Source organism: Crinia signifera, chromosome 2 (genome assembly GCF_055691185.1).
Source record: "Crinia signifera chromosome 2, ASM5569118v1, whole genome shotgun sequence".
In the NCBI taxonomy this organism is placed as follows: domain Eukaryota; kingdom Metazoa; phylum Chordata; class Amphibia; order Anura; family Myobatrachidae; genus Crinia; species Crinia signifera.
In genome coordinates this window covers 230,968,978-230,984,795 of record NC_139218.1, presented here as the reverse complement: position 1 = coordinate 230,984,795, position 15,818 = coordinate 230,968,978, and the positions used below count along the sequence as shown (strand labels likewise).

At 42.8% G+C, this 15,818-nt stretch overlaps 1 protein-coding gene across 2 annotated transcripts in view; it reads right to left on the bottom strand.

Annotated features, from left to right (window-relative positions):
* Positions 1-15,818, bottom strand: part of NCK2 (NCK adaptor protein 2) — a 52,424-nt gene that overhangs the window by 16,493 nt on the left and 20,113 nt on the right. For both annotated transcript variants that reach the window (XM_083173994.1, XM_083173993.1), the window contains exon 2: positions 970-1,210. In XM_083173994.1, the coding sequence (XP_083030120.1) occupies positions 970-1,195 (226 nt within the window). In that variant the 5' untranslated portion in view covers positions 1,196-1,210. The remainder of the gene's footprint in view (positions 1-969; positions 1,211-15,818) is intronic.

The following is a 15,818-nucleotide window of genomic DNA, read 5'->3' as shown; positions in this document are numbered from 1 at the left end:
TGGACGTAGATTTTCTGGTGATTGGGCCCTTTTCTGTCCTGGTGTGGTCCGATACCGATATGATGCGCAGTCCCGCAGGTCGGTTGGTCGTTATTCAGACCCTACCTGCAGCAGGTAGGATCTGGAAACAACCATACTCCCGGGTGTGGGTCACCATCGGATCTGACCCGCTCACGGTGCACATCGTGAGCGGGTCGTGCCCCTGCGTCATCATGAGCGGGTTGTAAGATACACGGACAACCCGCTCACTATGTGCATTGTGAGTGGGTCGTCCTGGTGTGTATCCCGCATTAGACGCACACAAAGAGATTGTGCTTATGAATTTGATGTGACACTTGTATATCTGTGTTTGGCTGAGTCCCAGAGACTACACACAACGTACAGATGTGTCCCGCTATGATTCTGTGGCTTATAGCAGCATGTTATAGTTGAACCATGATGTGAACGATATGCCACATGCACCAATCTTTTGCATCACTGCCGGGTTTCACTTAATTGAATGAGAGGCGGGTGCATGAGACTTTAAGCTGGATATACACTATCTGTCTGGTTGGAACGAAATTCTAGTAATGTCTGGGCGTACAATATTAATGAACTATTTGCTCCCAAAAGCCATAAATTGGCCAAAAATGCTAATTCGAATAAATTGGTTAAATCAAACTGTATTTATCTAATTTGTCTGAATGACCAGTTCTGTATGCTTTCCCATGTTGGGGAGCAAATGGTCAATTGTCATCTGCTCCCATACAACACCAGATTTTTATTTGGACAGAATATCTTATAGTGTCTATCCAGCTTTAGACACATTTTTGGCAAAAAAAAAAAAAAAATACGCCCAACATTAGCTTAGTTATATGAGACCTTACAGCTAACTCATGACAGGCATGAGTAGACTTTCATGTTAATATCCATCAATTGCACTAGGAGCAGCTACCAAGTTCTAAGCCTTAAACCATAAAAAGACCTTACCTAAAGTATCCTTCAAATTTTTTACCAGGGATCCCTTTTTTAGGCTGTTTTTACGCTCTACATAGTTTGATGGCACATATCCAGTCCTGTTGGCTGCATTTCTCACCCGCCACCATGTTTTGGAGTCATCCAACAGCCAAAGACGTTCATTTTTCTTAATATCAAGTTCTTGGTCCTGTTGTGCCATATAATCCCACTTGGCAATAACAATGACCTCCTCTGTCATTTTTCATGAGTCAAACTGTAAACAAAGACATTACAACATTAGTTAATTGAAAGATGCACTTAAGAGGACTTACAGTATGTTAAACCAATAGCCAGTTCAACCAATCTTCACAAAAATACAATATTTATGTAAACATAATAAAAAAACAAATACATCAGTATACATATAGCAATACTATTCACATAAGGTACCGGCTGATACCACTAGAAAATAAAATAAAAATGGTTAAAAATATTTTTAGTGCACCAGAGATTGTTTAAAATTATTAACAACTTGAAGCAAGTTTATTTAAGTTGTCCAAATAATAGAACGATGACCAGTGTGATTATAGCCAATCTGTTAATTGGATTAGTAAGTAAAGTCCAGCAAACGAGGTGTTAAAGCAAAGTCAATAGTACAGCATGCTGATAGTTATCAGATCCTCAGTAGCTGATTAGCTAGCATACAGGTCTAGGAAGAGATGTTATAACCACATAGGGGGTCTCCAAACCATTTCCAGTTTGCTGTATCGCTGCCAGAGACTCCAATTAGAGGTATGAAGTGGAGTCCAAAGTAGGTGCCAGCCGACTGAACCTTTTTAGCAGAGAGACGTTTAGTAGATCAACGCGTTTCCCCGCCTACTTATGCGGTGGCTTCTTCAAGGATCACAGTTGATCCTTGAAGAACCTGCCGCATAAGTAGGCGGCATTTTGCATTTTCTACTTCACAATTTTTTTTGTCTGATAATATTAACAGTAATATGCACTGGCGGATTCAGGGATGGGTCACCTGGGCATCCCCCCCCCCCCTCCCCTGTCATTTCTGACATAACTCATTTTGTAGCGGAGGACCGGGGCTTTTAATAACATGGGACCCGCTAATTCCGACCCCACATCCAAACCCTGCACAGCAGCTCAATCTCATTTGAACCCAAATCACCAGGCCTTCAATTTGATACAGGCTGATACATTTGGGTCAATTGGTTCCAGAGTTACAGTATTGCGGATAATCCACATTTTTTATTTCTGAAATGTAATTTCATGGCGGTTCATGTTCTCTGAGGGCAGAGTTCTCTGGAACCAAGCAGCCCAGTTTTACGAAAACTATCATTCAAAGCCCACTTGAAAGTTCTTTAACATGATACTGGTCTTGTTTAAATGGATCAATTGGCTCCAAAGATATAGCCGGAAAAAAAAGGGGGGGGGGGAAGGTCTCTCTCTCCCCCCTGACACCAGAAAATGCAGGTACAAGGCTGGGGTGAACAGGGCCAATCCGGGAATGTCAGTGCATGATCTAGGGACCATATTTAGTGTTCATTCTAGTGAACTAATATTCCTAGGTAAGACTCTGCATTTTCTGGTGTAAAAGGGGTATTATTTCAAATAGCCAGGACCTGCAGTGCTATGAATACAGCCAGGCAGCCCCAGCTCTCTGCCCATCTGTCACTTCTGCCCGGTGCAGCTGTCCCCCAGTTTCCACAAGCATGTATTCCCCTTGGCCAAGAGCATGGAACCCCTGGCAATGAGCATGTAGGTAAGCAGCACTTATGTAGCATAATTTTTAATTGACATTACGTTTTCAATATTCGATCCGCGCCTTCGGCACACTATGTCCCTGTTTATTCAGCATGTTGTGAATCTTTCATTTAATCCGTGTAGCATTATGTGCATTTTGGCTCAATCTGTGTGGCATTATGTGCCATCATGTATTTTGTTGCATAATGTGTATAAATGGTTTATGGTGTGGTGTACATTACAATCATGGCCATGCCCCCTTTTCTGGAGCATGCGTGACTTCCGCATGCACAGAATTACATCCTTCACTTTTGAAGCCAAGGTGGGCCTGGGTACTTTAAGTGCCAGGGCATATATTTAATACCATTCCTGCCCTTTATCTGCTCTCCTCCTCTCTTTCGCCACTCTCTGAGCATGTACACTGGTACCACTAAAACCCCCGACCTCCCCAATCATAGTGCCCCACCTGTCATTTTCTCCTGTATCCGCCCCTGGTAATATGCATCAGCCTTGCAACAAAAGAAAGGTTTAGATCAATATATGTAACCAAGTTGCGGATCACAGGTTTTCTGGACAACTTAAAGGCGACAAGTGCCATCGCTCCACCTCCCTACCCACACTTTCTTATTCTAAAATAGCTGCAACAGATTTGTTGATACCCTTTAGAAAATTAGAATAACTGCACGATAGTTATATTTCACTAATCTACTTATTTTCTTGAATCATTATCATACAAGTCACCAATCTTCTTAGCCACAGGTTTTCAAACCAAGACCTCAGGTCCTCACACAGTGCATGTTTTGCAGGTCTCCTGGCAGAGGGGTAGATGTATGAAGCAGTGGTAGCGGAGGAGAAGTGATAAAGTGCCTGGTACTTTATCACCAGCCAATCAGCTCCTAACTGTGCCTTTTTAAACCCAGCCTGTAACTTCAGTCAGGAGTTGATTGCCAGTACCAGGCACTTTATCACTTCCCCTCCCTTATCACTGCTTTATACATTTACCCCAGAATCCAAAGAAATATAGGTAGCTCCACCTGTGGATCTGTTAAAATGTGTCAATGAGTAATGAATGCACCTGTGCCCCTGCCAGCTGATTGGAAAAATGTGAACTGGGTTCCACAGCACCTAACAATACATAGATGAAAACCAAGAAAATAACGAAATGCGTTACAATGCAATTTAGGACAAGCACATGATAAATAAAGGCCATTCTATCAGGGGACAGGACACTGATGCAATCATCAGGGTGGCAGAGATATATTCTAAGAAAAGCACATGAGGAGAGAGGGCCCTGCTCTTGAGAAGTATGAGAGATGGTTAGATTTAATGAAGAAGCGGGTCTTGGGAGCCCGTTAAAAGTTTTGTAGGAAGGTGGAGAGTCTGATAGGGAGGGGTAGAGAATCTTGGAGGCAGGAATAGGGAGAGGGTAGCGAAAAGGGAAGGTGAGTGTAAAAAGAGATAATGTCAGATATGTAGGTGGGAGAGGAAAGGGTGATGGCTTTGTAACAGAGTGTGACGAGCTTGAATTGTATTCTGAAGGGGAGCAAGTGTAATGGTGTGGACACACGGTCGATTATGCTTGCTATACAATCCCGATGTGATCAGATTGCATCGGGATCGAATTGCATGGCAAGCCACCCGACATGCATGCGATTTAGACGATATAGTGCACATCTACACTATATAGTCATTGCAGCCCTGTCTATCTGGGTTTCGATTTGTGCTGCCACGGGAGCGTGCATCAGATTGTACCCGTGTGTACACAGCTTAAGAGAGAGGAGGTAGATATAGTACATTTGAAGAGTGGGATGACACGGGCAGCAGCATTGAGGATAGATTGGGGTGGAGAGAGGGGTTTGTCATGAAGGCCAGAAAGTAGGAGATTACAGTAATCCAATCTGGAGTGGATTAGTGAGTGGATGAGGGTTTTTATAGCATCCTGGGTGAGATAGGGCCTGATCCTGGAAATATTTTTGGAGGTGGAAATGACAGGATTGTGAGAGGTGTTGAATGTGTGGTTTAAAAAAGAGAGAGGAATCAAGAATAATGCCAAGGCAGTGTACTTGGTGGCTAGTTCTACGCACAATAAGACTCTCCGCTAGCCTCCAAACTTTCAAGTGTTCCCTGAAAACTCACCTCTTCAGGCAAGCCTATCATATTTAAGTTCTACACGCATAACCCTCTAAGGCACTTATGTATTATATAGCTTCCCCTCTGGACTTGTAACTTGGTGGGGCTGCTATGCTATTACTGGTGCCTGTCCTTGTGTTTCCCTCCTATATTCCTATAGATTGCAAGCTTGCAGCAGGGCCCTCCTACCTCAAAGTCTGTCTGTTACCCAGTTTGTTTTATTACTGTCTACTATTGAAAAGCGCAACGAAATCTGCTGCGCTATAGAAGAAACTATAAATAAATAAATAGTTGTTCTATCAATAGTCAGATTAATGTTAGTCGAAATGTTAAAGTGGGGGGATAATGTATTATAGTTAAAAATAATTTTAAAGCAAGGTAGTTTATTAAAAAAAAAAAAGCAAGGTGTATTACATAGAGTATAGTAATAGGTAACACATAGTTTTTAGGACTTCATTATATCTTCTCTATAGATCAAGTTGAATAGAAATACAGGTACAACCCCGATTTTCCGGAAACCGATGGTCCGGAACCTCTTTTAATCCGGACACATCGGGTGCCAGGGGGAAGGTAGGAGTTAATGTGTTTTGTCTGTAAAATATTTTGTGGGAGGGCTTAGGACGCCAGCAGAAGCAGCAGGAGGGCTTAGAAGGGAAGTGGGAGTGTATTGGAGTGCAGAAGGAGAGAGTAACGCTGCGGGGAAGGGCGGCGCCGTGCTGATTAGGTGAGCCTGAGATGTGCTGCGGAGGCTTGTAATCATTATACAAGCTGCGGGGGGTTGGGGAGGGGGGAATCAAGCTGCGGCGGGTCACGCTGCGGGGGTCTCCCTGCATACAGGGTACACCACCGAAAATCCGGCAAAATCAGTAATCCGGCTCAGTGCTGGAACCGATGATGCCGGAAAATCGGTGGTGTACCTGTACTTGACATTGTATTACAGTCAACAACATTAGCTGAAGATACTGTAGTTTGACAATGTCTCAGTGGTCAGGAGACATGTCCATTTCCAGTTGAAGTTAAAGGGTCAACTTTACATAGTGTATGGGCACCTTCAGGAGAGTGGCTCAATCCTCCTACCTGTTAAAAGGTGCAGTAGTCAATATTAAGTGTTGCTTAAAAATAGTTTCTGCCATCACACAAAATTGTAGCTAATAGAACTGCTGTATTTATCTGTCACATTGGAAAAGGTGCTGCCGAAAGCGGCCACTTAAGCAGCTAGTGAGGAAATTTTTTTTTTTTTTAAATTAACATTTACCCATTCTGATGCACCATACAATTGGGAACAAATATGTAATAAAACCGGCACGGACACACAAGAATTCCAGTAATATTACAAGGAGTGCCACATAGTGCATTAAAAGTGATAAATAATGTAACTGATTAGAATCATCAATTATGTAGTGAAGTGCTTGTCAACAGACTTTAAAAGGTGATATTCTTTCCAGCATGTGATTGTCCTTCCTAGAATAGAGAGAAACACTAGTATAATACTGTGTAACTACTGTGATTAAAAATGGAGGAGGATTACTCTTAAACTCTACAAGTGGCTTCCAAAAACAATCTGACTTATTTATTTGCAGTTTCTGATATAGCGCAGCATATTCTGTTGCGCATTACAATTGCTCAAATGACTGCAAATATTGTAGAATCTGCAGTTAGCATTACCATGTCATCTGTACCGGAGGGTTTCAAAGGAAAAATCCAACAGTGTAATAGGGTATACATTAACAATCACTAAAATAATAGGCCTTCACATGATTAAAAGCAATCATAGGTGCATCTGTTCACCACTTCTTGTAATGGAGATTTCTGCAGACATTAGCTTTACTTTTTAGTTGAACTGAAAGTTTGAAAATATAAAAAAAAAAAAAAAAAATTTTCATTGCAGAATCTATTGAATTTAATTAATTCAATACACTAGGATAGCATTCTTTTCTTTTTATCCATTTTCCTATGGTGAAAGAAAGACCATCACTGATTAAACAAATGGAGAAAAATGGAGAAAGGCATTCACAGAAAGGATTACACATCAGTCTATTAATGAAATAAAGCTATGCTAGTGTCCCACCCATTTGTGGGGAGTAGTTAACCCTAAGGGGTTTGGTACCCTCAGAATAATGTTTGGAATACAAAAGGACTTCAAAGAATTAAATCATCTCATTTAACATAGTTTTATTATTATTAGAGCACATGAGGTTTACCATTTATTTATGTATTGCCCAAAAAGGACAGCAACAGAACACATTCAGATTGTGGCTGCAAAGCCACCAAAGGTGGAAGTATTTCGTCCTGAGATATGGGTTGATAAACTCTAAAGCCATAAGAGTATTGTTTACTTCTGTAGTTTCACGGCGTCAGTATGAACCCGGAAGTAGCACGGCGCCATGCTGGCACCGTGAAACTACAGAAGTACCGAGTATTGTATGTTCTGAAGCAGCACTAACTGAAAATTCCAAGAGTGAAACAGAAGGCTGGACTCCCTTGACTGATGAAACCATGTTGCCAAGTACCATGGTGAAGGAGAAAATCTTTATTTTCAGAAAGGACTTGACTAGATTCTAACAAAAAGAATATGGTCTTCAGGGAGAAACACAATGTGTTCTTGTTTAGAACACCATTTCCAAAAAGGACGGATTTGTTTGAAGAACAACCTTGTCTGGAAACATTTTAAGATAAGACTTCTGCGCCGACAATGCATGTAACTCTCCAATTCTTCTAGAACATGTAATTGCTGTGAGGAAAAAAACTTTCCATGTTAGAAATTTCAACTTCACCTTATCCAGTGGTTCAAATGGAGGTTACATAAGTGCATTGAGAAACAAATTAAAATCCCATTAGGGAATGAATGACTTAGTTCAAGGTCTAAGGGGTAGATTTATTAACTAACGATCAGGGGAATATGCGCTATACCCGTGCCTTAAGGCAGGGGATAGCGCTTCCCCTGATCAATCACACCTGCTGGCCGGGTACTTTATCGGCGGCGGTGTGGGGCAGGAGGCATAGCGCAGCTACGATATTTCATGCTGCGCCCCTGCCTGATTTATGAATGGTCAGCATCGCTGACCGTTCCGCCGCCTGCAGCTATCGACTTCGACAGCTGCAGGCGGCGATGCCCTATGCCTACAGCAGGGACAGCTCTGTCCCTGCTGCTGGCTCTCAGCTGCGCTGGGATCTCACGTGAGTAGCGAGATCCCGCGCATGCACAGTCCAGCTGGCCGGGGGGAAGGAGACAGCGCATCAGTTGGAGGGGACATCGCCGGAGGGGGAGTTAACGCTCCCCCGCTTCGGCGGCAAGATTTTAGTAGATCTTGTCGTCCCCTCCTGCTTCGCCTCGCTAATGAGGCGAAGCAGGAACTGTTATAGCAGCGCTCTTAGCGCCGCTATAATAAATCTACCCCTCAGTCTCTTTATATCTTGACAGAACCTTTTAATCAAATTATCTTCTGATAACTTTTTGTTTAAGATGTTATTTGAACCTTCTGGATGGCCACTGATAACCCATAAAATTCTTCACACTTGCAGGATCTAGGCTGTGTCTGCCTTCATCACTACACATGCTCAGTCAACAATTATTTTCCGAATACTATAGTATATGTCTGAAGACTCCTTTTTCCTTGCTTGGAACATGAGTAGTATGACAGTCGGGAATAGCCCTTTACATTCTAATAATTTCCATTCAATTTCCATGCCATTAACATCGTTTTTAAGGGTCCAGATAATGTAGGGGTGCTTTGACACAGCATCGTTGGAACTTTTCGCGACCCCCCCCCCCACATCTTGCCGCATCACATCTCACCCCCTTTCGTCCGCTGTCACCTCCCCCTGTCCCCATCACCTCACTCCTTTGGCACCAAGCCACCACCCGTCGTCTCCCCTCTCTCAGCCCATCTCTTTCCCCTTTCGCTCTCTCTCCCCCACCCAGTATGTCACCCTTGCTTGCTGTCCCTCCTCTTTTTGCACTCCTCCTTCTGCCCCCTCTCTGTAGATGTCTCTGCCCCTAGTTGGTCTTTCTTCTGTTTCTCTTTTACCCTCCTTTTCCCACGCTTCCCCTGTCTTTCCCTGACTCACACTTGCTCCTGTCTTTCTCTCTATTCCCGACATACTTTCTTACTCATGCTCACACAATTCCTTCTCTTTCACATCTTTTAAGGTGGCCATACACACGCAGATTTATCTGCAGATCTGTCTGGTTGGAACAAAAACCTGGTTATGGATGAGAGCAAATGACAGTTGACCATTTTCATGGTAATGCTGGAAAACTGACAAACTGTCACTCATCCATAACCATTTTTTTGTTCCAACCAGCCAGATCTGCAGATAAATCTTACTAGTGTATGTGCACCTTTACTCTCAATTCCTCTTTTTCCATGAAGCTCTCTCACCCTGCCCACCACTCTTTGTTCGCCTTCACGCTCTTTCCCAGATAATCTCTCACTTTACTCGCTTTCTTCTGCCCACCAAAAAGGCAGCGTAGTGACAGTACTGGGGTGGGGGAAATCCTCAAAAGCATTGTGATGGGACCCAGAAACAGTGAAGTAGGGCACCAACTTTTTATAAAGTGAGGGGTACCCAGGACACTTTTCTTTTTGCTGTGCGTGAAAAGGGGCTCTACTTAAGCAGTAATCGCTGCAGTCCCCCTGCTTGAAAAAATAAAGGATATAAAGCCCCCCCCACACACACACAGGGAGTTTCAGCATCAAAATTGAAGTGAATAGGATCCTCAAGTAAAATGAGCAAAGTAAAATATGTGAACAAAAATGGTGTACCCCAAATTACAGTTTGACAAACAAAAATACAGTAAGGCTAGAATTGGCCCCCTAGCCGATTAGTTACACATTCATTCTGGCTCCTAGATTTAAAAAACATTTGTCAAGCCCTGTTCTAACAGATACAGGGGGGTATTCAATCCGTCGGCAGAAATAGCAGCCATCGCCTATTCAATGTAGCCATTACTGACAGCATTGAAGGCAGTTTCCGACACAACAGATCCAACTTTAAAACAAGTCGGATGTGTTTTGTCAGAAACTGATGCCAATTGTTGAATTCACTGCAGTTTTTTGTCAATCCGTGGCCATTTTCACCTATTTGCAGGCTTTCGGACTCTCGGCGCTCAGTACATTGAATACCGACTGTCTAGTTCCTGTCAGAAGGAACGAAAAACGGCCTGGATTTCAACTGTCGGGACATCTTGACAGTCGCAACCCAGGATTAAATACCCCCACATACGTAAATCTGCATTCATAAATCTATTGCTTCAGCCTGAAAGAGTAGGATATACATATTTAGTATGAAGGTCCATACACACTATGCGATTTTGCCCAGCGTGTATAGTGCCCGATGAAAAATCGCTGGGATTTTTTGCCAGTTTTAGTGATTTTTCCCGATGGTGGGCGGCTTTACATAGCAGGATGCTATGGAAAGCCATTCACTCTGCCGCGCATCTGCTGGTAATACCAGGAGATGAGCGGCTGGACCAGCGATGATGTGGGAGTCCGCATCAGTGCGCATTGCTGTCCCGTACACAATGGGCGGGCTTTTGAGCTGAAAGCCTCTCAACGGGTTAACTGATCGGCTTTCAGCTTAAAGTTGCCCAGTGTGTATTTGCCTTAAGAGTTAAGGGAAGATGCGTCAAACCTTGGATAGAGGAAGTGACCAAAGCAACCAATCAGATATGTCATTTATCTAGCAGACAATAAAAGTGCTATCAGAAGCAGTTGCTTGTAGTGATCGCTTTTTTTTTTTAACAAAATACTATTTGAAACATTTGGAATGTAAGCAAACTGACTAGCTCTGCCACAGCACACAATTTTCCCGAGGTGTAACCAGTTTGATACCCCTGCTCTACATTTCAGGAATAATACATGCAGTTTATATCTAAACATATACTATTACTTTATCCTGTTCATGGCAAAGCAAAATCATGAAAGGCAGTTACTTTTCAAGGAAGGGTAAATGTATCCTGACAAAAAAGGGGTTTATCCCCCTTTTTTTTCCCTACAACCTACCAGTTCCGAGAAGTAAATGACTTATTTTCAAAATTGACAAAGAAAAAAAAAATAATCTAATTTTTAAGTTGTCTTGCACAATAGAAAATCTAGAAAAAATATTTTTGGTACTTGTGTATTTTGGCGGCGCCCCCGATGTCCGTCGTACGACGAACAGATCGCATCGCATCGCATGCCATGCACCCGATGGCATGCGATGCGACGCGATTTTGACCCCCTATACGACCAAAAATAGTATAAGCACCCTAAAGGGTGCTTTTGAGCACCCAAATGGGTGCTTACAATGTTAAATGCACCCCCACGCCACCCCCCACTATAAACGTGAACCCGAAGCGTGGCGAGCGCAGCGAGCCCGCGAGGGGCGGCGGTACGCGTCCTACGACCTTTTCATACCCCCACTATCCACGTCGGCGTGGAGTTGAGAATAGAATAGTGTGGCGAGCGCAGCGAGCCACCGAGCCCGAAGCGTGGCGAGCGCAGCGAGCCCCGCGAGGGGACGCGGATACCTTCACAGTTATACGCGTCCCCTCGCGGGCTTCACAGGTGTCCGTGGCGACGCGGACACCTGTGAAGCCCGCGAGGGGACGCGTATAACTGTGAAGGTATCCGCGTCCCCTCGCGGGGCTCGCTGCGCTTGCCACGCTTCGGGCTCGCTGCGCTCGCCACACTATTCTATTCTCAACTCCACGCCGACGTGGATAGTGGGGGTATGAAAAGGTCGTAGGACGCGTACCGCCGCCCCTCGCGGGCTCGCTACGCTTCGGGTTCACGTTTATAGTGGGGGGTGGCGTGGGGGTGCATTTAACATTGTAAGCACCCATTTGGGTGCTTAACATTGTATAAGCACCCATTAGGGTGCTTATACAATGTTTAATCGCATCGCATCGCATCGTATGGCATCGTATGCCATGTACAATGGCATACAATTTCAAAATTGTATGCCATCGTGCACTATCATACGAGATCGCGTTGCATCGCATACCATCGTATGTGTTATGGTATGCGATGCGATGGGCGCCGCCAAAATACACAAGTACCATATTTTTAGCACCATTTCTTTAGTTACCCACGCCATTCTCTTTTTTGTAAGTCCTCAAGATGAGCTGTAATATAGGGAGGTTTATACCTAGGAACATGTATAGATCATATAACTTCATGTGGCTACTTCATTCTATCTAAAGCCGCATATTCAAAAAAAAAAAAAAAAAAAAACATGTCAAAACCAGCACACACTTATCACTGGTGCTAAATTGAAAAAAAAAAAAAAGAATGCAGCTACTAAATTAGCTGTGAAACTGTAGTGTTCATACAGCTATTTTCAGCTATAGCTAATTAACTGCATCATTCACATACTATTTATAGATCCATTTAATTACGAGAGCAAAATGCAAATTAAATATTAGGTTTGAAATGTTCTAGCTCTAGTTTATAATGCGACTGAAATTCCAATGCAGTCCTATTCAACAGCAAATGCTTGCATTAAACTTGTATTTACTTGCAACATATGACCAAAACGGCTAACTACCACTTACAATACATAGGAAGAAATGTGTTTCAAGGTGCCCATACACGCTGCGAAATTCATGTGCTGTGCGTTTTGAACTTTACAGGTACCATGCGATTTCAGCCTCTTTTTTTCTTTTAAGTTAAAGTCACTAATGGACATCCCATCGCATGTACTCCAAAACTGATGCGATGCAATGAAGCACAAAAAGTACTGCCTCCAGATACTTTTTGTGATTTACAATATTGTACCCGCGAGGACGCGCATCGCATCCCCGCAGGTATACGGTGTGATTTAAGCCGATGCGATGCGTTTTGAACTTTAAAAGTTCAAAACGCATGCTGAAATTGCAGTGTGTATTGGCACCTTCAGAGCCAGGAGCCAATGTTTCGAAGAACACGTTTTAAAATGTATTATTTTTCAAGGAGCACTTTCCAGAACACCACACCTTACATACCAACATCTTGAATATATTGGTCTGAATTATTATATAGTACACAGTGCATTATACAAGGAGTCACAGAGACTAAAACATGATGTCAACAACTAACATTTCATTACCATATTAAGCTAGTAGTAGACTTATATGGAATAAGTGGCACTAGCGCTTGAGTGTCCATGTGTACTAAATGTGGAGTCACATGATGTAAATATGAAATAAAAAAAAATGTCTATATATATATATATATATATATATATATATATATATATATATATATATATATATATATATATATATATATATATATATATAGATATAGTGCACACTGTAATATAATATGGCACTACTAAATAAAAATGAAAACTTGCCTTTTTAATTTATATACAGGTATTGGACATTTCTCACACATTTGTCCATCAGTTGACGCCTAAGCAACAAATGTTGATCATGGAGATGACAGTACAGCTCCCTGATTCATTTTAACTGTTCAAAGAACTTCCTTCAGTGATCTTGAATGAATTGTTTTGGACTTTTCTATTCCTGATGCTCGTTGGTTATTAATAGCAAAAATCGATCTAAGATGATCTTTCAAAAGGATATACTAGTACTAGTAGTAGTACGTTTATTTATAAGGTGCCACAAAGTGTCCGCAGCGCCGTACATAGCAAACAAAAAACAAATTACAAGGTAACGTACAGGGTGTGTTGATAAACTACTGCATAAATAGCAATATGCAGAAAAAAAATTAATAGTGGGAGTCATTCAGACCCGTTCACTTTGCTGCAAATTATCGAATGTCCACACATGCCAACGAGCGAAGACTAGCCTTTGCTTGCTGCTCACAAGGTGATTGACACCCTGTGGGCGTGCCACCAGCATTTTCTGGGAGTGCCCCAGAAAACACAGGTGTTCTTCAGTTGTTGTGAAGGAGGGCCGTTGGCATCATCAACAGCCTCCTCCCCATGGCCTTGGCAGAGTGAGTTGTGGCTCACTCAGTGCTATAATCAGCTTGGAGATGACTTATTCAGTAACAAGGCTGTACTTAGGACGTGGGGGCATGCACTAAGAATTAAAGAGACAAAATTTCATACGGAATTAAGAAGAGGTTTCTTCACCGTGAGAGCAGTTAAGTTCTGTAACTCTTTGCCAGAAAATGTGGTAACAGCAAACACAGTAAAGGAGTTTAAAATAAAACTGGATGCATTTATGTACACAAAGGGAATGACATAGTTATTCACTAAGAAAAATCATTGAAAAAGCTGCCCTTAGAGGCAGTGAAACACGTTGGAGCTGTTACTCTCAAGACCCCTCATTGCCATCGCTGCACTGTGTATCTTTTGGATCCAACCAGCCATCTTTATCTCCTCACCTCTTGGAGAATTGCTTATTTGGGACAAATATACATCGCTTTCCACAGACATCGTGATTCCTTAAAGCGGAGAAAGTTCCACCTACCCCTCCCAACGGAGATCACAGCTTTTCATGCAATCCTAAATGGATACAAGACTCCAAGGGGACCAACAGTGGTAAATATATCTACCTCCAATAACATCTTTTGAATCCAGTGGAAAGCCAACTTACCCCCTCTTTAGAACTGCATTGTTCCAAATTTGGGACTTTATTTAGGCGGCACAATAGGAGCGGATCCTAACCAATATTTATCTACACAGTGGCACATAGAAAGGGCCGTACATGAGAGATTTTTTATTGATTATGTTTATGTAATTTTTATTGTTATGTATGTACATTAAAAGTTTTTTACATTGCAATTCCTCAATGGTAAGCGCTACTTTTTTCCTACATTTCTTTTTCCATATTTAGGGACCTACTCAGTCCCTCCAAGTAGCAGCTTCAATTTGACCTACATCCCAAGGCAGCGCCCTCTGACCGCCCTAGGGTGGTCTTTTTTCCTGTTCATAGTTATTCACTAGTCTGATAGACAATTAGATGGGTTAAACTCGATGGACTAACGTCTTTTTTCAACCTATGTTACTATACTACTATGCAATCCAATGCCATATCCACCCATAAAATTGTTGTATTGGTTTACAGCAAATGGCCTGCTGCGCACAAGGTATATATCGCATGTTAATGGTTCGATTTTAAAAGCATACATATTAGGAGTAGTTGCCATTTGGAATGCGACTGCTATCGCAAATTAGCAGCAAAATTCATTAGACAATGTGCATTTTGCTTTTGAAATTTAGGTACTTGTTTCCTAGCACGGCGCCCGTCAGGTTGATCGCATGCCTTAAGTTTAATGTACTTAAGGCATGCGATCAACCCCATGGACCCGATTTTATGTCAATCACCAGTGTATTTGCCGGTGAAAGCCAAACTCGCGTTGATAGGGTCCATCGCGGGCCATTATAATCGGCCTCGACGCGACCGACGCGATCAACGTGATTTTCCCATAGAGAATAATGTTAGATTATGGCCAATTTCTCATTGTATAGGGTTAGAAAGTATGGTTAATGTCCCCCCATTGTTAACGCCACCCCACTATTGACGCCAACCCGAAGCGTGGTGAGCGCAGCGTCGGCGTGGAGTTGATTTTATATAGTGTGGCGAGCGCAGCGAGCCACCAAACCCCGCGAGGGGACGCGTATACCTGTGAAGTTATGCGCCTGCGCTCGCCACGCTTCGGGCTCAGTGGCTTGCTGCGCTCGCTACACTATATAAAATCAACTCCACGCCAACGTGGATAGTGGGGGTATGAAAAGGTCGGAGGACACATACCGCTGCGCTCGCCACGCTTCGGGTTGGCGTCAATAGTGGGGTGGCGTTAACAATGGGGGTTTTGGGGCTTTTTACATTGAAATCAATGTAAAACTGGGTCTCAGGGACCATTTTAGATTGATTCCAATGTAAAAATCGGGTCGGTCGCATCGCATGCGATTTAGTTGGCATGCGATGGACGCGATTTTTCCGACCCGATCAATACAATCAAAATCGGTGGCGCCGTGCTAGGAAACAAGTACCGAAATTTTGCATAACTAGTTTCAACCCCAGAATGAATAGACTATCTCTGTTCAAGCTCTGTTCAAAA